Raw genomic sequence first — 22,172 nt, forward strand, 5'->3', positions numbered from 1 at the left:
GCGGGGGGGGCGAGGGAGAAGGGGGAAAAAAGAGAAGGATGAGGTTTTTTTTTTTTTATTAACCAATTGCTGATGAGATAAATGGGGGAAATTGGTTTGGAGAAGTTACTGAATCCAGAAAGCTGAATTAAAGCACCATTGCCATGTCAACAACTACAGTTACTGAAATGGAGACCTGACCTGAATACTCAGTAACCGCTCTGTGCCAGTGAGCCTGATCAGGTTAGCAGCAATTCCATGTTTTTTAAAGCTCAAAAAAGACAGGAACAAATGTATGTTCTCTGTACGCAGATGTTTAAGAAAGAAAGACTTGCATTTATATAGTTCAGTTTTCAGCCTCTGGACATCCCAAAGCACTTTTCAGCCAATGAAGCACTTTTGAAGTGTAGTCACTGTTGTAATGTAGGAAATGCAGCAGCCAATTTGCACACAGCAAGGTCCCACAAACAACAAAGCAATGATGATCAGATGGTCTGTTTTTTATAAAAAAATTTCTAAAGAGTGATGTTGGTTGAGGGATAAATATTGGCCAGGACACTGGAAAGAACTCCCCTGCTCTTCAAAAATAGTACCATGGGATCTTTTATGTCTACCTGAGGGCAGATGGGGCCTTGGTTTGACATCTCATCCGAAAGACGGCACCTTTGACAGTGCAGCATTGGAGTGTCAGTCTAGATTATGTGCTGAAGCCCCTGGAGTGGGACTTGACCTACTGACTCAGATGAGTGTACTACCACTGAGCCACAGCTGACACCCTTTAAGGTCCTGACTGTACATTGGTTTTGAAGCAAAGCAAACTGGAGGCCAGCTTCAATCTTCATTATCTCCTTTGATTGAACATTGCACACCATTACATTTAAAGCTTTACTTCAGGTTTGTGTGGCTCAAATAAGATGACCAACAGCTATTACCAGGTTACAAATATATAACCACCATCAGGTCAGTCAGTTCAAAGTGGATGTGGCTCAAGTTTTTTTGTGTGGAAATTTCAGCCTCAATTTCAATCAACACACCGCTAGACTCTTCCATGTATTTCACTGGTGCAGATTGTGTGGAGTTCACAAAAGGCAACTCACCAATGGTGTTTCCGCATAGTGACTCCAAACTTGGCAATGCACTCGAAGCAGTTGGAGCCCTCACACCACGGAGGCTCCTTAGACAGCATGTCTGAAACAACATTAAAAATCAGTAACAAAACAGAGACTGGGTGGCGTCGAAGATCTTTATTGTAGAATCACAGTGGGATTTTGGGAGTTATTGAACATTGGGAAAGCCTTGTAAACCCAAGGGGGCAGTCCCCGGGTCTAAATCTTTTCCCCCCAGTAACAGCAGGAACTAAATGGCATCCACGGTCACTGTGATCCAGTGGGATTTTGAGTCATCGAGTGTTGGAATGCTTTGTAAACCCACGGTTGCAGTCCCTGGGTCTAGATCTTTTCCCCTTCAATATAACGATTAGTCTCAGCACGCTTTATGTTGATACTTGAGAATTTCAGGATGCAATGATGAAAATCTAGCACCAAAAAAAGGAAGCCACAACAAACCATAAACCCTCCGCAGGGTACAGTGCGTGTGCACACCTCCGTATCACTCACAGCATCTCCCTCGCTGCAGCTCATCCCACTACATTGTTGCTGAAGAGAACATGCAGACTTTGAAGAGTGGTTTTGGTATCTGGCTGGTTTATATACTGTGTGGGTGCAGCGACTGGTGAAGAGAGGATCAAATTCAACTATGAGGACCCCATGACTGAACAGGACCACTTTGCTATTCAGGCTCGGACATGAAGTACGATTACATGGCAATGTACCAATGAGTCACCTTGTCCGCAAAACGATACCCCCAACCCCCGCCAAGGACAGAAAATATTGGGGGAAAAGTGGCTTGAAGATTTTTTTTGCAGTTCAATCGTTTAAAAAGTTATGTTTTAGGATATAAAACAAAACAGCCAGTTGAGGTCATTGCGCTGTTATTTTGGAAACCTGATTTCAGCACGTGTAGGCGTTAGGCTGGTTTACGACGTAAACTGCTGTGGGCTGAGATTACAAGAGTGAGATGATAGAAATCAGGCTCGCAATTGCAGTGATTTAAGACATTACCTAGAAGCCGGAAGAGCAGCTGCTTCGTAGCCACCTGATAATTAAATATGTTGGTCCCCTGGATGTTGTTGACCCCTAGACGAGCCCCAGCTCGCACAATGGCTCGACACAGGTTGGCATTTCCCTTCATGTAGGCCAACAGCAGGACTGCAAGGAAAACAGGCCACAATTCAACCACAAATACTGACAACACAAATACAAGAATTATGAAGCCCAATATTTATTTCTTCCCAATTCATCAAACGTGACTGTTTGTTCAGCTTTATCTGGAATTTGAAAAATTTAAATAGTAACTGGAGGGGCACCAGCACATTTTCCCCAAAGAATGGAAAGGTCCAAGGTTCGATTCAGCTGCTCGAGCCTGTTGGGCCATTCGATCAGATCATGACTGATCTGTACCTCAACTCCATATCAGACAAAAATGGACACCGAGCCAAAAGGAGGAGATATGAGGCAGGGTGACTAAACGTTTGGCAGGCAGCAGTTAATGCAAAGCATCAAGTATTGGGAGAAAAAGGGCAGATGGCAGTCAGTTCTTCAAATGATGATCAACAAATAGCAATAAGTCAAAAGAAATTCAAAAATAAAATAAATTTTTAAAAAAATCTTACCACTAAAGGGCAACGATTATTGAATTTTTTTGTACATCTAAATGTTGTCAAAAATAAGAAACTGTACAAAAGAAACAAGGAGAATAACCACACCAACCAACCATAAATGTGCAACAAGGTTGGGGGGGGGGGGGGGGGGACAGAAAAGTACAAACCTGCCACTGATTTGGTGGGGGGGGCGGGGGGTAGGACATTAATACAACACAGGAGTGGGGTCTGCATCACCTGTAATCGGGCACTTGAGGCACAAACCTCAAGATGGGCCTCACCCACCTTCTGGTTTCCCCAGAATATTGAATTCAGGAGAGTTCAACTTCACTGTATGTAGAAATGTGAAGGGCAATAATTCTATCAAGGCAGGGTAAGTACAGGAGGCTTTGCGGCTGCTTCTTCCTAGACTTAGAGTGAGCTGTTATTTAGGGAATGGGAATGGGTAGAGCAGTGCCTCTTTTATCTGCCAACATCTGTATGAGTGTCTGTTCTGGGACACAACATGCAAAGCAGAGTCTCCTAATTATATTTGTTCATTTCACCAAGGTGCGTTGGAGACGATCCCAAGCCTGGTTATGGGGTTGATAAAAGACACTTTCTCCCACCCTCATTCTTGCTTTCGCTTATTTTAGCAACGAGAACAGATTCAAGTATAAAGCAGCGTTTCATCCACAGATGAACATTTTAGCAACCCTTGTCGCTGCGTCAGTCTGTGCCTCCGATTATTAATCTTCTTTCCTGTGCTTCTCTGTTACTTGGATTGCTTCTGATGATTTCTCAGTCACCTTAACTGACTTCTTTAACCAAGCTTTAGGCCACCCTTCCTAATACCTCCTCCTTTGGCTCACCATCCATTTATTTCTGATTACGCCTCTAAAGTGCCTTGGGCCTTTTTCCTAAGTTAAAGGCCCAATCTAAAGGCAAGTCACTGTTGTTAAACGATCTTTCCCAACGTTGTCCTTTTCCTCCATTGATCACTCCCTGTTCCATTTGTTTGAACAGCTGATCTGTACGCAGATAACGAGACACCCCTCTAATCCCCGGGGCACCGAACAGATAATCAGTGCACCTATGCCAGCACCGACACAAAGCACAGAGATTTCCACTCCACAAATGGCTTCCCACCAAGATTCCAGCGAGGACTTGTCCCAGGTCCAGGAATTGGGAGACAACATTTGAAATGAGTCTGCGAGACCAGCCAGTAGAACTCATTATTCAGCAACTTAGGAAAATTTAAGATAAATCAGAGCTGCCTTAAGCTGACCCTGTACGTTGGGTAGCAATTACAGTACACTCAGAATGGGGTACAGGAACCACTACATAAAGAGTTAGACTCAATATCAGTTACTTTTCAAAGGAGCTGATTTTGCTGCTTCGTTACGCATCTACCTGTGTTCCCTTCAGAATCCGGCTTATCCAATGGGTAGTCGGGCATACATTCCAAGAAGAGCTCAAAGATGGTTGCTGCATTCTCCTTCCCATAATGCCCCAGGACATGCATAGGTGACTGACCCCTGCGAAGAGCAAAAACAAAGGTCAGAATACAAACAGCAGCGATCAACAGAATGGTGCAGGTATAAAAGCAGAACACTTCTAGGCTAGAAGTTATTGTTGGCAGAACTTTACACTTAACGATTTTGCATTACATATCCCTTGGTACCCCTACCCAATAAAGATCTATCGATCTCAGACTTGAAAAGACCAATTGACCCCCAGCACCCAGCCTTTTTGGTGGTTGGGGGGGGGGGGGGGGGGGGGGGGAGAAAAGAGAGAGGGGAGGAAGAGAAGAGATATTCCAGATTTCCACTACCCATTGTGTGAAGTACTTCCTGATTTTCCTCCTGAATGATCTAGCTCTAAATTTTGTTACATTCCCTTGTTCTTGATTACCCCATCAGAGGAAATAGTTTCTCTGTATCTACCCTATCAAATCCTTTTAACATTTTAAACATCACCCCTCAACCTTCTATACTCAAGGGAATACAAGCCAGGTTTATGCATCCTCATCCTCATAATTTAACCCTCTAAACCCCAGTATGATTCTGCTGAATCACCAAGACCAATAAAACCTCCCTGAGGTGCAGTGATCTAAACTGAATGCAGTACTCCAGATGAGGTTTGATCAAGGCTCCGTACAACTGAAGCATAATGTCCTCCCCTTTGAATTCCAGCCACTTTGAGATAAAGGCCAACATTCCATCAGCCTTTTTAAATGCTCTTTGTACCTGTCCATTAGCTTTAAATGATATGTACTTGGACACCCAAATCTCTCTGCTCCTCTACAGTCCCTAATTTCTCACCATTTAGAAAATACTCAGATTTATTTTACTTAGGATCACACACTTGCCCACATTGGGCACCATCTGCCACAGTTTCTCTACCAACTGATCATACCTCAGATTGAAGACTTCAGCATCGACACTAGATTCGGTCAGGAGGGCACGCACTACATTGAGGCGTCCGTGCATGACTGCCAAGTGAAGGGCTGAAAAACAACGGCACGTAAAGGCTAGGTGGAGAACATTGGATCAACTCAGCTAGCACAGAAAGCATAAACACACCAAGAATAACTAAATGCAGCAGCCTATTCATTAAGTACATTTCCCATACACGTCACCTCAGGTTTGCTTTCAAAAAACAAGTGATAACCACTGATTATCCAATCCGACCAGATTTAAATGCACGTTCAACCACTGATATCACAGATGAATTAGAGCCTGACAGTATCAAGAAGCTGGACAGCAGCAGACCCACGCATCAGTTATCCAAAGTGCTCTCACTTCCCTGCACCAAGTTCAGCAACTTCAAGCCAGTTTCCTTCAAGTTATCAGCAATCAGTTTTAAAAAAACAATGGAGGGAGAAGGGAAAAAAATGGAAATCTAGAACTAAGTTAAACCACAGCATTGGTCTACAGTGAAGGCAGCTCTTTGATGCTTAGTCTTTGAGAAAGTATTCCGTTCCCCAACACTTAGCACATCTCTCCCCCAATCCCTTAAAAGTGATGACATTCGAAGTTTATTCACCTTGAATCAAAGGGTCACCATGGTGTGAATCTGGTTGAAAATCAAGTTAAGGATGATCAATTATGGAGGGGTTGCAAAGCTTTAGTGCAGACTGTATATAGGTCCATAGCATACAGACTGTAGTAACAGAGTGGAACCGCTGCTCCCCTATGCAGATCAGCAGCTGCTGCCAGGCAAAACTGTGGTTTTGTCCGCACTAAGGCTCAACCTTAGGAGGCAGGGGTATTAACAGTAGCACAGCGCGCAACACGGCAGCTGTTCTGGTTCTGGCCAGCAATCCGCCCCATTACCCTTGCTGCTGCACTCAATCATCCACATTACCAGCCTTAATCACCCCACCTCAGTCTCCACTTATGACATCAACCTCAGATTCCCACCATACAGATCTGCACTCAACCACTAACTGTACACTTCAGCAACTCTCACCACCAACTCTAATCTCTTCTACAGAACTATCAGCTTCACACATGCAAGCTCTTTATCCACTGACCACAGCACCATATCCAGCCTCTGATTGAGGCCAATTATTTGCACCATTAGGACTGCTGCCAACTTTCAATGTTACATAAGAAATAGGAGCAGGTGTAGGCCATATGGCCCCTCGAGCCTGTTCAGCCATTCAATCAGATCATGGCTGATCTTGGACCTCAACTCCACTTTCCTGCCTGATCCCCATATCCCTTGATTTCCCCTAGAGCCCAAAAATCTCTGCCTTGAATATACAGAACGACTGAGCATCCACAGCCCTCTGGGGTAGAGAATGCCAAAGATTCACAATCCTGAGAGAAGAAATTCCTCGTCATCTAAGTCTTAAATGGCCAACCCCTTACCCAGCAATTATGTCCCCTAGTACTAGACTCTCCAGCCAGGGGAAAAACCTCAGCATCTACCCTGTCAAGCCCCCTTGGAATCTTACATGTTTCAATGAGATCACCTCTCATTCTTCTAAACACCAGAGTATAGGCCCATTCTACTCAATGTTATGCTAAATCAACCACTAGCCCATCCCCCCTCCCCGACTGAACCCCGCCCACCGCCATCGCAAATTTAAATTATGGCCTGCCCTTTGGTTATCGTTTATCTGCTCCACCTACTATTGCAATGCATCCTTCACCACTTCCAATCCCCAATTCTGACACCTTACTTACACCCTCAACAAAACAATGCAGGTCCGCAGGAAGTGTTCCCAAATTGGCCACACCCTAAGCACCCCGCATATAGCACCTTGTCAGGTTCGCCAAAGTTAACTGCACATCAGACCCTGCTCCCCCCGAAAGCAAGACTGAACAGATGTTCAATTACCAAAGCTACTTTAATTTCCCCACACTGTTTCAGCCCATCCTTCTTGTTTCTCCTGTGCAGCTGTTGCCATGCTACGCTCTCTTCACTGGCTCATTTGTTCCACCATCGAGTCTATAGCCTGATCTCTACTCTCCCCCTTGCAACTGTTCCCAACAGCTCTTTGCATTTTACTCTCAAATCATTAATGTTGCCTACTCCTCAGGATTTCACTTTTTAAAAAATGAAGCAACAGTGTCTAAGAGGTAGGGGTTAAATAGAAAAAAAAACAGAAATGTTACCGAATTAAAGAACATGGAAGTGAGGCCAAATTACAAGCAATTAACAAGATCATTGCTTGTACAAATACTTGTGTTAGAGTGACAGTCATGGAACAGACAAGGCAGCCATCCCTCCTTTTCCTCCAATTCTGGCCTCTTGTCCATCCCCTACTTCCTTCGCTCTTCCATTGGTGGCCGTGCTTTCAGCTCCTAGGCCCCAAGCTCTGGAATTCCCTCCCTAAACCTCTCCGCCTCTCCCTCCTCCTTTAAGACGCACCTTAAAACCTAACTTTGACCAAGCTTTTGGTCACTTGTCCTAATGTCTCATGTGGCTCGGTGTCCAATCGTGTGTAATAACGCTCCTGTAAAGCACCTTGGGATGTTTTACTATGTTAAAGGTGCTAAATAAATGCAAGTTGTTGCTTCCAGGATTGGAGTTTAGAAAGTGATTTCGAAAAGCACGTTTAAAACAGAGTTATCAACTGTTCCTCATTTCTTGCAAAGTCTCCTACCGTTGTTCCCATTCTCATCAACAGCAGCAAATTCCACTCCGTTCTCCAGGAGCACCGAGCAGATCGTCGGCAGGTCCTGCTGAGCCGCCAGATGGAGGGCAGTCTGACGGTGTTTCGTCAGCTCGTTCACCTTGGCACCTGCAAGCAGCTGGAACACAGGAAAAACTCACTGGGATAAGACAGGCCTCAAGTGACAAACAAAACCCAGCTGCACTTTATTTGGCTAAAGCAGAAAAAACAAATTACATATACAGACTCTGCTCAGTTCAAACAGGGCCACTCAACCGAAGAATGAATGCTTCGCAGTGAAAAGCATCTCTGATGGGTATAATTCCCGACATTGCCCAGACTCGTGATGATACACGTGAGGCAGTGTGGGGACTGTTATCCAAGGGGGTGGCTCCACATAGCAGAATTTAAAATTGGTTACGCAAAGTCACCCGCAGCCTCAGTAGTGCAATGTGTTAGAAAACAACATGAGAATGAGTTGCAGCACAATGATACTCAAAACTCAGTGAATGGCACGATACAGGTTTCGGCCACGAATCGGACAGGGACAGGGGGAGAGAAATGGGTTAGTGGAGGCTGGTTTTCCTGGACTCAGCGGGTCACTGAATAGTTACAAAGAATGATCAAATCCATTTTTGCTTCTTTCCCTACCCATTTCAGTCTCCACTTGTGAAGTTACTGAGTGAAGCAATACAGCAGAGCTGAACACCTGAGGAAAGTCTTCAAACTCAAAAAGGTGCTTCAGCATCAACCAAATCACTGACTCAGCTCCCTCGAATGGATGGGCTCAACAACATTCAAGTCCCATGTGCCAGCAACAAAGTCACAAACTTAACCAAGAGTAAACAAAATAAATAACTGGCTTTTTAAAAAGCAAATCTTCCTTAAGATGCTGTAATGTTAATTCGTCAAACAATAAATGGTAAAATAAGATTGTTACAATACTAAAGGGATATGGGCATCGCACCTTCGGAAGGACATATTGGCCTTGGAGGGAGTGCAGTGTAGGTTTACTAGAATGATACCCGGACTTCAAGGGTTAAATTACAAGGAGAGATTACACAAATTGGGGTTGTATTCTCTAGTTTCGAAGGTTATGGGGTGATCTGATCGAAGTTTATAAGATATTAAGGGGAACGGATAGGGTGGAGAGAGAGAAACTATTTCCGCTGGTTGGGGATTCTAGGAGTAGGGGGCACAGTCTAAAAATTAGAGCCAGACCTTTCAGGAGTGAGATTAGAAAACATTTCTACACACAAAGGGTGGTAAAGTTTGGAAAACTCTTCCGCAAATGGCAATTGATGCTAGCTCAATTGCTAATTTTAAATTTGAGATAGATAGCTTTTTGCCAACCAAAGGTATTAAGGCATATGGGCAAAAGGCAGGTATATGGAGCTAGATCACAGATCAGTCATGATCTTATCAAATGCCGGAGCAGGCACGAGGGGCTGAATGGCCTACTCATGTTCTTACCGCATATAGGAACAGAAGTATTAGGAGCAGGAGTAGGCCATATGGCCCCTCAAGCCTGCTCTACCATTCAATCAGATCATGGCTGATCTTCAACCTCAACTCCACTTTCCCGCCCGATCCCCATATCCCTTGATTCCCCTAGAGTCCAAAAATCTATCCATCTCAGCCTTGAATATATTCAATGACTGAGCATCCACTGCCCTCCAGGGTAGAGAATTCCAAAGATTTCTGATTGAAGAAATACCTCCTCATCTCAGTCTTAAATGGCCGACCCCTTATCCTGCGACTATGCCCTCTAGTTCTAGCGTAGTTCTTATACCCTTAGTGTGCATTTCCCCCGTTTACATCCTCAGACTGTGCGTTTCCCCCGTTTACACCCTCATAAGAACATAAGAAATAGCAGCAGGATAGTAGTTCAGTGAATCCCCATTAAGAGTACATCAATCGCCTTTTTCTTACCAGATTCCGGACTATTATCTCAGAGCCTGCTTGTACAGCCAGGTGCAGTGGTGTAAGCTTGGATGCATCCTGCACTCGTGAGTTCACATTAGCCTGCACACTGATCAGGAACAGAACACTCTCGATGTCGGAGTTCTGTACTGCAATGTGAAGAAAGTTCCTCCCCTTGTTATCAACCTGAGAACAATATTTTTTTTTTAAAAAAGGAGAAAGGTTTTTGTACATCACATCTTCACATCATACTGACTTGTGTATCAGTGTGACTGACACATTAAGTTTACAGTGAGATCTTTAGTCAGAACATGTCCGAATGCCAAGAGGTATTTAAAATTAACAAAAAAAATCTCATTCCACTAAGCCTTTAGGATCAGCTTATACCTTTATTTACTAAAGATCCTCCATAGGTACAATAACCCACTGTACTTAGCACATCAAGCTATTTAAAAAACAACAGTTTTGTTTAAATGTATCTGCCAACTTGTCTCTTCAAACACCCATTCTCGTTTTTGTTCCATATTAAGGAATGAAAATTGTTCATTTTGGTACATTCTTTCAGCCTTGTAGAAGGATTCTTTTTATTCAACAAGTTACAGTAAGTCAGTGCTGAGGAACGGAGCAATTTTCTGCTTGCTGCACCCAGCATCAAACATTCCCAAGTCAGGTATACCACACATTATACCTATATTATAATACATTAAGATTTTTACAGCATAAATTCAGTGCTCAAATCTTAGCCCAGGGCCATGGAATCTCATGCTGATCCAACTACACTATCTTTAGAACTCACCCAACTTCTCCATTTCAGTCAATGTTGAAAGTTGTCAGCACCCAAAATACCAATGTACTCAGGGTAACTACGTGAGGCTCCTCTCCCTGTGAGGGGCCTCACTAGACAGGTGCATGCATTGGAGAAAGCTCAAACACTACAGGGCTGATTCAGCAAACCACGGTCCTGTATAGTCAGGTTCCTCACTAGGAGTTACGCCCCGAAACTTCCCCTTATATCTATTGACCAACACAAAGTCCATTACTTGGGCCTTTGCCCCATATTGATGGGCAGGTTATACATGTGCAACCAGGCACTCTGGTTTTCAAAGCAAATGTACAGAAACAGCAAGTATGAGCTGACCAGCATAAGCACTCATGCTGATCTTAACAGGTCTAACAGTGACTTCCTCTGCTCTGACCCAATGTGCCTTAATCCCAACCTAAGATGCAACCCTCCAATGCACCAACAATTCTTGCGGCCTCTGGCAGACTACCAATTTAGCGCCAAACTACAGTTAAGGGCAGCTTGCACGCTGTAGACTTTTGCGCACTAAAATCTGGATCACTTAGGACACCTACAGCTAAAGAGACATTGCAATCTGGGCTGGATTCAAACCCAGGTCACAGGGATGAAAGGACTGTGCCACTACACAGTCATCCACAGACTAAAGTTCTATTATGCTTCAAGGAGCATATAGATCAGTGCCCTACATTTGATGTAGAACAGTTACTTTCATCACTTAGCTAAAGGAGCTAGGTTAGACAGAAAACAGCTTCAAACAGCAGGCTGAATAGTTTGAAGACATTTGAGGTGATGTGTTTTCAATTTTGGAACCAGTTGCCCCTGCTCAGGTTTCCAAACAATTGTAGCTTATACTTTAACATCCAATTATCCTGTAGCCGTCACACTAACCAACTTTGTTTTTCAAAATACTAAGCTATCGAGGCCTTCAGAAATAAAACCACTGTTGGTATGTGAGTGGTGATCACCATGCTCTTGCCTGTTCAGCTGCTCCTGACTCCCGTTTGAGGATCGACTCCGCGGCCTTGTTGTTCTTGTAGGTCATCGCACAGGCGAAGGGAGTGAGGCCCTGACGATCTCGTATATTTAACCGGATATCAGGATGCGAGATTAGAAGCTGAATTATAACACTATGCTGGTTGCTAATGGCAACATGGATCGGCGTCCTTCCCTCCGCATCCTTGTAAAATTAAAAAATAAATCCCATTATTAGAATAGGATTGATAAATTGCATTAATAATGTAGTATTATTCACTACATAGTCTGTTCTCTGCCAGTTTCAACAGCAATCAGGTCGTAAGGCAAGACACATTGAAATACCAGAACTTCTTAACTATAACAGTGACTGCTATTGATGTTTAATTTAAGGCCGTAAAATATTCTGGGCCAGACAAATGGTTTTTAAAGTCGAGCACTTTAGTGCTCAGTTTTAACACTGGTTTCCGCAAGGAGAGACTATGTCTAATGTTGGCAATTCTTTGGACTCCAGATGCCAGCCTGCTGGTACTTCGTCCAAAATGGCCATTCTAAGTGAGTTTTGACAGTGACCATTAGCAAGCTATTTTACAGGGGAGGGCATCACGTCAGACCCTACCAAAAGAAAGTGAAACAACTTTGCTTATTTTGTTGCATTTCGGTAAATGTCACATCACTGAATACTACCAAGCCCAATTTTATCTTTGCTCAATATCCACAGAGGCACAATCTCCAGCAAGGCTTACTGCATAGGGATTAGGAGCAGGCACCTTCCTCTCTCTAGCCCAGGCACTGAAGGCGGTTAACAGATCCAGAGTCAAAGCTCAGATCTCCTGGTTTATATGGGTGAGTGCTGCACCAATAGTTTCCTTCATTCTACGCTGCTATTTTCATCCAACATTCTAGATCATAAGATATTCCTGAAGGATGTGATCCAGGGTGAGAAGGATGGAAAATGTAACTGTCAAAATAAAAAAAAAGCCTGGTGAAAGAATTGCGACTAGGAAATAAGCTTCAGTACTTCATTAACCTTCTCTGTTCTCTCTTCCCATCCTCCCCCACCTTGTCGAATGCTTTTCTCCCTGCCCCTTACCCTCTATAGCCATTTTCCTCATCCATAGGATTGTACCCAGGGAAAGGCTGAAACATTTCAGTGATTCTTCTGCTGCTTTAATCAGGTAATAGCACCATAACAGTGCAAAGGCAGGAACAGCAAGTTACTATACAACATTAAACTGAATTTAAATATTTAGCAAATATAGCCAGACAAATTGAATTGTTAATAAACTGCGCTCTTGGCCACTGACCTGAGTATTCACGTTGGCACCAAACTCCAGAAGGCACTGCACCACTTCCTCAAGGCCCCAGCTTGCTGCCATGTGCAATGGTGTCTGTCCATCATGCGCCTCTTCATCACCTTCACCATTGGGGCCCGGCCGTCGCGGACTGTTTACATCACACCCACTGGAAATTAAAAAGGGAAAAGGACGTTGTAGCAATACTTTACAACTGTAGCGACTGACTGGAGCCTCACGTCCCAGTTTTCTAATGGTTTTTGCACAGTAAAAATACTGAATCATTCCTTCTTTAAGTCCCTCTTCAACCACAAAGCCATCAAACTAATCATTTATACACATTAGCAACACAGTGTTTAGAAAATGTGATCATGGAAGTTTTTCAATTTTCAAAGATAGAGAAAATTTTGGTGTAACATAAACATGAGCCCAAGTAACTTATATCAGAATTTTCTCAATCGTTTATGGCAATAATGGGCATTACGCCATACTTAGGTCGTTGTTTTGGCGCAAGCTTTCAGGAAATTACGAGCCATTTACTCTTTGTATCTTATAACAATCTTTAGGGGAGAAAATCCATTCACAAAGCACAGGAAACTGCCATTTCTTAAAAATTACTCATGCCGGGTACAGATTTCTCACAGATCGTATTAGCTATCATAGATTCCTAAATGAAACAGCACACAGTAAAGATGAAAAAGTACCCTAGCTTTCTGTCAAAATAACCAGGTGCACAGCAATGCTGGCCAATGCATTCACTCTGTAACCAGCTGCATAGCACTGCCTGAAAGGGTAGTGGAAGCAGATTCAATAATAACTTTAACAATAATAATCACCAGGCATTGTTATGTGATCTTAAAATGCGAAGGATTCGAAAATGTCATTTCCACACCACCTGAGGAAGGGGAAAGCCCCCGAAAGCTTGTGGGATTAAAAATAAAATCGTTGGACTATAACTTGGTGTTGTAAAATGGTTTACAACTTTCAAAAGGGAAGTGGATAAATGCTTGGAGGAAAAAATTTGCAGGGCTACAGGGAAAGGGACTAATTGGATAGCTCTTTCACAGGGCACAATAGGCCGAATAGTCTCATTCTGCACTGCATCATTCTATGATTCCATGATAGCAATGCTGACTAATGCATTCACTGTAACCAGTTGCGCAGCAATGCTGACTGATGCATTCGTTCTGTAACCCGCAGCACAGCAATGCTGACTAATGCATTCACTCTACAATAACCACCTGGTCAACAGCTAGGGAGGGCATCATCTTCCTTCCCAATTGAATAATGAAGGCTCCTCTACAGAACCTTGGAGACCACTAGCAAAGGGCTTTGCACACAAAAGTAGGAGCATACCAATATGAAACTTTTAGGATATACAAGACAACTTCACACAGACTGTACTCAAAACATGTGTTTTAAAGTGGAGTTTAAAACAAAACTACTTTGGGAAAACACATTCTTTAAGAGATTGGAAGGAATATGGTGCAATTTTGTGAATAAAAACTAAAAGGAGTTTTAAGATGTCACAATCTACACCTGCGAATGAGGAAGCAGCCAGAGTTCTCGTTATTCTCATCAATAGCTCGATGTAACAGAGTCTGCAGACATCCTCCAGGTCCAGCACCCCAACACGTTGCATCACAGCCATGTCTCACCTAAAATTAAACAGTTTCCAGTTTAAGATGAAGTTTGTCATACAGCAGTTAGAAATTTGTACAGAGAAAAACAAATCAGATGCTGTTTGAAGGAAATAACAGCAGCACATGTAAATCAATAAATCAGAAGGGTTTCAGAGGTCCTGTTACTTCAAGTGTTGGGTATTAATTCAGGTTTAGTAACTCTACCAGGCTAAACAGCAGCAAATCAGTGCTTAAGCAAAATATTCAAAGCACGTTATCAAAACAGCGATAAGGTCTTAACGATCCCTGTCTCTTCCCTTCCCCCTCCAGCTGCTTCCTCAGGACTGGTGTGCACTCTCAATGCCCAAGTTTCAAACCTACATCCCATCTATCACCAAGACCACCTCCATAACTCCACCTAGCTACATTGCTACCTCACTCTGCTGGGACTGGAACTCTCACCCGTGCCTTTGTCATCTCCAGGCTCAACCTCTCCATCAATCGCCTTGCTGACAGCCCAAGCTTCTCGCTACACAAACACCAACTCATCTGAAACTCTGCCTATTCTAAATTCAGCTCACCGATCAAGTCCTTCGACTGGCTCCCTGCATCAATCTCAAATTCAGTTTCCCTTCACCAATCCCTCCACTGCCTTGCCTGCATCCTGCTCTCTTCCAGGACTGGTCTACTGTGCAGTCCTGCCTCCACCAAAAGCCTCGAGTTGCCGAGCCCATGTACTTAAACTCACTTCCAAAACCCTTCCACCTTGCTACATCTCTCCTCACTTTTAAAAGCTTCCTTAAAATTTAACTCTTCAGGAACATCTTCATTCATTCCTTCTAACCTCTGCTCATTGACTGCTTCCTCCTCCATCGTCTGTGCAGCACCGTGGGACATTTCACTATGTTGAAGGAGTTATGCCAGTACAAGTTGTTCACAAAAATCACAATAGTTATGAATAAGGAAGGTCATTCGGCCTAGAAAGATCCTAAATCCCCTCATTTCTGTTTCTTAAAAAAATTCCAGGGTTTTCACCTCCATCAGTCTTCCTGAAAGTCTATTCCATTCGTTGACATTATATAAAGAAGAATTTTCTGACATCAGTCCTAAATTTATCTTTTACTAGTTTGAATCTATGTCTCCTTGCTCTACTCTCACTATTCAACAAATATTCCTGATTTACTTTTTTTACATACCCTTAACTATCTTGTATACCCTAACAAAATCACTTCTCAGGCTGACAATCCCAAGCCTCTCAAGGCTTTCCTCATAACTCAGACTTTTGACACTAGGGATCAGCCCCGTGGCTCTGCTCCCAAGGCTTGAATGACTCCTTTATTATGGATGCAGTATTCAAGGTGCATTCTGATCAGAGCACTATCAATTTTGGTCACTACAGCTTTGAGTTCAATTAAAATCTCACATATGGAATTTTGTCCAATGTCTTTTGGAAGTCTAGGTACACCAGATTGAGAAGTAACATCCCAAGTGCACAAAGAAGTTGAGGAGGTTGGTCAGGTGGGATCTTCCCCTTCTGAATGCAAAAAATGTACCCCTCCTCTGACGTGTTAATTACGTGTCTGCGATTGAAAGCAGGTGTAGACTAAACACTGCAGAATTCTAATTCCATGCAAGTTATATTTCCACAATTACATTTCCAAACAAGAAAACAGTACACAGCGGCAATAAAGCACACAATCTTTTTGCCTAATAGTCTCTCCTGGAGGTTTAACTCTTCCTGCCACAGATGAAAGAAAAACAAATGAACTATAGCGTCTTTCACTACCTCAGGATGTCCCAAAGTGCTTTACAGCCAATGAAGTGCTGTCATTATTGAAATGTAGGAAGCGGGTCAGCCAATTTGCACACAGCAAGGTCCCATGAACAGCAATGAGATAATAACCAGATAATCAGTTTTTGTGTTGGTTGAGGGATAAATATTGGCCAGGACACCAGGGAGAACTCTCCTGCTCTCCTCAAATAGTGCCATGGGATCATTTACATCCACCAGTGTTTGCAACCATCTTCAGCCAGAAGTGCCGAGTGAATGATCCATTCCGGCTTCCTCCCAATATCCCCACCATCACAGAAGCCAGTCTTCAGCCAATTCGATTCACTCCACGTAATATCAAGAAACGGCTGAGTGCACTGGATACAGCAAAGGCTATGGGTCCCGACAACATCCCGGCTGTGAAGACTTGTGCTCCAGAACTAGCTGCGCCTCTAGCCAAACAGTTCCAGTACAGCTACAACACTGGCATCTACCCGACAATGTGGAAAATTGCCCAGGTATGTCCTGTCCACAAATCCAATCTGGCCAATTACCGCCCCATCAGCCTACTCTCAATCAGCGAAGTGATGGAAGGGGTCGTCGACAGTGCTATCAAGCGGCACTTACTCACCAATAACCTGCTCACCGATGCTCAGTTTGGGTTCCGCCAGGACCACTCGGCTCCAGACCTCATTACAGCCTTGGTCCAAACATGGACAAAAGAGCTGAATTCCAGAGGTGAGGCGAGAGTGACTGCCCTTGACATCAAGTGTGGCACCAAGGAGCCCTAGTAAAATTGAAGTCAATGGGAATCAGGGTGAAAACTCTCCAGTGGCTGGACTCATACCTAGCACAAAAGGAAGATGATAGTGGTTGTTGGAGGCCAATCATCTCAGCCCCAGGACATTGCTGCAGGAGTTCCTCAGGGCAGTGTCCTAGGCCCAACCATCTTCAGCTGCGCCATCAATGACCTTCCCTCCATCATAAGGTCAGAAATGGGGATGTTCGCTGATGATTGCACAGTGTTCAGTTCCATTCGTAACCCCTCAGATAATGAAACAGTCCGTGCCCACATGCAGCAAGACCTGGACAACATCCAGGCTTGGAATGATAAGTGGGAAGTAACATTCGTGCCAGACAAGTGCCAGGCAATGACCATCTCCAACAAGAGAGTCTAACCACCTCCCCTTGACGTTCAACAGCATTACCATCGCCGAATCCCCCACCATCAACATCCTGGGGGTCACCATTGACCAGAAACTTAACTGGACCAGCCGCATAAATACTGTGGCTACAACAGCAGGTCAGAGGCTGGGTATTCTGCGGCAAGTGACTCACCCCGACTCCCCAAAGCCTTTCCACCATCTACAAGGCACAAGTCAGGAGTGTGATGGAATACTCTCCACTTGCCTGGATGAGTGCAGCTCCAACAACACTCAAGAAGCTCGACATCATCCAGGACAAGGCAGCCCGCTTGATTGGCGCCCCATCCACCACCCTAAACATTCACTCCCTTCACCACCAGCGCAGTGGCTGCAGTGTGTACCATCTACAGGATGCACTGCAGCAACGCGCCAAGGCTTCTTCGACAGCACCTCCCAAACCCGCGATCTCTACCACCTAGAAGGACAAGGGCAGTGGGAACACCACCACCTGCACGTTCCCCTCCAAGTCACACACCATCCTGACTTGGAAATATATCACCGTTCCTTCATCGTCACTGGGTCAAAATCCTGGAACTCCCTACCTAACAGCACAGTGGGAGAACCGTCACCACACAGACTGCAGCGGTTCAAAAAGGCGGCTCACCACCACCTTCTCAAGGGCAATTAGGGATGGGCAATAAATGCCGGCCTCGCCAACGACGCCCACATCCCATGAACGAATAAAAAAAACCTGAGGTGGCAGACAAGGCCTCATGTCTCATCCAAAAGGTGACACCTCCAATAGTGCAGCACTCCCTCAGTACTGCACTGGAGTATCAGCCAAGATTTGGCACTGAAGTCTCTGGAGTGGGACTTGATCCCACAACCTGCTGACTCAGAGGCGAGAGTGCTACCACTAAGCCACAGTTAACAGATGCCGATCGGTACCTCACCCAATTGGCCGCCCTTCATTTATGAGCCGTGACAAGTGGTGGTAGAACAGGACATCACTCGATAACAGGGATGACTTTGTTGCCATCGGCAGCTGGAATTCTGGCCGATATGCCCCTCCATGGCCCAAGCGTGCTGACACCAATTGTGGCATCCCAAATACTGCCATATCTCGGCACAGACCAGGGATTGAGCCGGTGACCTTCAGATGTGTATGGCTTAGTCCTTCAACTCAGATGCTTTGCTATTGTTTAAAAACGTGGCTCGATATTGCTTGACTAAATTTCCAATCTCAAGCTAGAACACCCTCACCAAGCCACTTGTGTCAATGGTGGTTTTGCACTCATACACTAAGAAGATTAAATATGGCAGTGTCATTTCTGCTTTCTGACTTGCTCCTGTGCTGGAGGGGGATGTTGGTGCCAGGGAAAGCAACTACAATACACAGCTTATGGAGTCACACGTGGGAATGCACTCAATCCACAAACCTGCAAGTGTTTACATATGGTTACAGACATTTGGAAGTATTCAAAGTCTGGTTAAAGGTTTTTTAAAAACATACAGAGTTTGGTTCAGCACAAATTAGAGTATTTTTTTCTCAAAAAATGTAAAAGGCAGCAAGGCCACGAATACACTTATGGCACAATCCAGTTTCCCCACTTTCAAAAGTAATGGCTTATAAAGATGTAATGATTTGGTTAGTTAGTCTCTATCTAACAAGCCAAAATCCAAAGGCTGGCTTAGAGTACAAGGCTCTTATCGAACTCAGTACAGATAGAGCCAGTAGTTCAAATTTGCGGTTCCAATTATTATTTGAACTACTAGCCATTTTGCCTTTTCCTCTTTCACCCCTCCCAATCTCTCCTGAAGGCACCAACGCAACAGGTACTGCCCACCCTCTAGTGCCTCACTGAAGTTAGTTATGAGGCCACCTCAACCAACTTTTGCTCAAATGGTATCGATTCTACGTCAATGCTCAACCTACATTCCACTTGCTGTTGGCAAAGCACTTTGAACAATGAAGGCTATGCTTGTGAATCTTATGAGAACATAAGAAATAGGAGGAGTTGGCCACATGGCCCCTCGAACCTGTTCTGCCATTCATTCAATCAGATCGTAGCTGATCTTCGACATCAATTCCACTTTCCTGCCCGATCCCCATATCCCGATTCCCCTAGAGTCAAAAAATCTCTCAGTCTGGAATATATTCAATGACTCAGCATCCACAGTCCTCTGGGGTAGAGAATCCCAAAGATTCACAACCCTGAGTGAAGAAATTCCTCCTCATCTCAGTCTTGAATGGCCGACCCCTTATCCTGTGACTATGCCCCCTAGTTCTAGGCTCTCCAGCCACAGGAAACAACCTCTCAGCATCTAACCTGTCAAGCCCCCTCAGAATCTTATGTTTCAATGAGATCACCTCTCATTCTATGGTTGAGTATAGGTCCATTCTACTCAACCTCTCATCATAGGACAACCTTCTCATCCCATGAATTAACCTAGTGAACCTTCATTGCACCGTCTCCAAGGCAAGTATATCCTTCCTTAGATAAGGAGACCAAAACTGTATGTAGTACTCCGGGTGAGGTGAATCTTGTGCAGGTTCAAGTTCAGTTTTAATCCCAGAACTTGTTTACATGGTAATTCAACAAACAAGATCAGTGTACTTGCTGGTCCTGTAGTTCTACTCAACACAGCGTCACCAAAGGCAACAGGAGTAAATAAACAAGACATTTAAAACAGCAGTGCTTCATATACCAGGTGCCACTAATACACAAAATTGCATCGTATTAAAAATCACCTCCGGCATTATGCCAGCTTGTTTCAGTTGGTTATCACTAGTTTCTAGGTCAGGAGGTAGTGAGTTGAACCCCCATAACCTTCACATTTTAGGCTAACCAGCTGATTGACTGATGAAGGAATGCCACATTGCTAGGTGCTGCCATGCCTACAGATTAAGGTGGGCGTTAATGTTGTAATGGGAAGTGTTGGTAATCTGAAAGGATATCACATTTTCCAAATTGACTATCTAGGCCTACTTTGTTATTTGTAGAATTCTGGCTCCGTCACAAGCTGCTTGATTTTGTGGGATTCTGCTTTAACAGTCAGGAGTGAAGAACACCAAGTTTTCCCACGGACTGCCTAAAGAAGTTACTGGGATGGAAAATTGTCCTGGTATTCCTTGGGGGCGGGAAGGAGATGGGAGAAAGAAGAAAGTGGGTCTGCAGAAGGAATGTGCACACTAAAAGTTCTTTTAACAAGCAGAACCTGTAGCAGGAAGCATTGCCGGATTGTCTGCGATACAATTAATGATGGGTTTTGCATTCCCTACAGGGAGGGGCTTCTGGCTTGGTGCTACATCTATTTTCCCAGCCAAAGGCCGGAATTGAGGTGGCAATAGTTCACACTTGAACTTATTCGATAGAAGGGAAAAGAAAAGGCATTTTTATCCTTCTCCACACTCACACAAAGAACAGTTGGAAGTACTTGAAACATGAAAAGGGGTCAACTCAGTGTTGAGTGGCACTCACCAGGGTGGAGGCTATGTCCTCAAGCCCACTCTCCAGGGCTAGCCACAGTGGTGCATTTCCCTTCTCGTCCGGTACAGCCATATCTGCACCACGGGTACAAAGAGCATCAACCACAAGTGGCAGCTGGTTTTTGATGGCCAACTGAAGAGCTGTCTCACTGTCACGGGTTCTGTCAAAGTCAAAGGAAGCAAGAAAAATCAAGATACAAAAAAAGGGAAACAAAAATAGAAATAAGTGAGCAATTAAAAAGATAACTGTGAGGAAGGGAAACCAAGGATAGCAGACATGATGAAATATATTTAGAAGAAAGTTTCAGCAAAGGACATTAGAATGAGAATGAAAAAGCCACAAATAGCAATGCTGGCCTTTATCTTGTTTTTAAAAAAAGAAAATCACAAAAGGTTATAGACCATATCCTCTTTATACAACTTATACACTATACAGCATCCCACTCACCGAACATTTATATCAGCTTGGTGTTCAAGGAGGAAGAGGGAGCTCTTGCTATCTTGCCTTTGAATTGCCATGTGCAGTAGAGTCTGACCATCGGACATGCAGTCGTTAATGGCTGCCCCTGAGCCGAGCAGCTGTGCTGCAATTGTATGCATGTCTGCAGGGAAAGTGTAGTTGGTACTCTGGTTAACCTTTGGACTTCAGGTCATATTGCAGAGTGAGAAAAGCCATAGAATCATTTCAAAATGTTACCATCTAATTTTATCACTTCTACCTCCTTGAATATCTTTTAAATTGGTTGATGCAGATTAAAATGTGCTGTCCTTTTTTTATATATAAAGATAAAGTGACGCAGCACATTTATATCATTCACAAAGTAATCCATAACTTACTAATTATTCTCGGGTAATACCAAATCACATCACAAAACAACATCAAGACATCATTTCACCCCTTTATAACAGATCTACCCCAGCATATAGGAACATCCACTTCAACAGGTCACTGGAGTGGAAATATTTAAGCTTTCAAAAAGAGGGTTACAGGTACAAAATGAAATGAGATTAATACAAAACAAATTCATAGTTACCTGTCCACAGAGCCAGCCCTAGGACTGTCTGGTCTCTTGAATCTTTAAGGCTGAAGTCAGGAATGATTTGCAGATTACTGGCAGCATGAAGTGCATTTGCTGAGTTGATTAAAATAATAAAATTAGTTATCTTTTTATCTCAGTTCTTCAGAACAAGAAGTCATGTTCAATTATGATTAATCTAAATGATTAGAGCCAACCCAGAGGTTTATAGCACAGGACTGTGATGGCTCTCTGAAGTGATCACAGACCTCTGATTTTGGAAGCATGTTACAATGATAAGTAACCCTTTCAGAGGTACTGCCTAATGTAT

The 22,172-nt window shown here is 43.8% G+C and overlaps 2 protein-coding genes across 4 annotated transcripts in view; one reads left to right on the plus strand and one right to left on the minus strand.

Annotated features, from left to right (window-relative positions):
* The window catches only part of cyb5d2 (cytochrome b5 domain containing 2), a 31,446-nt gene extending 17,686 nt beyond the window's left edge, over positions 1-13,760 (plus strand). The window contains exon 5 of one of the 3 annotated variants that reach the window (XM_068007943.1): positions 12,224-13,760. The gene's annotated coding sequence lies outside the window, so the exon portion shown is untranslated. The other 2 variants (XM_068007942.1, XM_068007944.1) reach the window with 2 other exon arrangements.
* ankfy1 (ankyrin repeat and FYVE domain containing 1) overlaps positions 1-22,172 on the minus strand; it is a 78,560-nt gene that overhangs the window by 5,858 nt on the left and 50,530 nt on the right. Inside the window, exons 13-24 of the mRNA XM_068007940.1 lie at positions 21,860-21,958; positions 21,274-21,427; positions 20,818-20,986; positions 14,337-14,455; positions 12,810-12,966; positions 11,507-11,707; positions 9,738-9,914; positions 7,797-7,944; positions 5,096-5,186; positions 4,091-4,215; positions 2,100-2,246; positions 1,077-1,167 (exon numbers count right to left, since the gene is read on the minus strand). Of these exons, the coding sequence (XP_067864041.1) occupies positions 1,077-1,167; positions 2,100-2,246; positions 4,091-4,215; positions 5,096-5,186; positions 7,797-7,944; positions 9,738-9,914; positions 11,507-11,707; positions 12,810-12,966; positions 14,337-14,455; positions 20,818-20,986; positions 21,274-21,427; positions 21,860-21,958 (1,678 nt within the window). The remainder of the gene's footprint in view (positions 1-1,076; positions 1,168-2,099; positions 2,247-4,090; positions 4,216-5,095; positions 5,187-7,796; positions 7,945-9,737; positions 9,915-11,506; positions 11,708-12,809; positions 12,967-14,336; positions 14,456-20,817; positions 20,987-21,273; positions 21,428-21,859; positions 21,959-22,172) is intronic.

The sequence above is a fragment of the Heptranchias perlo genome, chromosome 28, assembly GCF_035084215.1.
Source record: "Heptranchias perlo isolate sHepPer1 chromosome 28, sHepPer1.hap1, whole genome shotgun sequence".
In the NCBI taxonomy this organism is placed as follows: Eukaryota; Metazoa; Chordata; class Chondrichthyes; order Hexanchiformes; family Hexanchidae; genus Heptranchias; species Heptranchias perlo.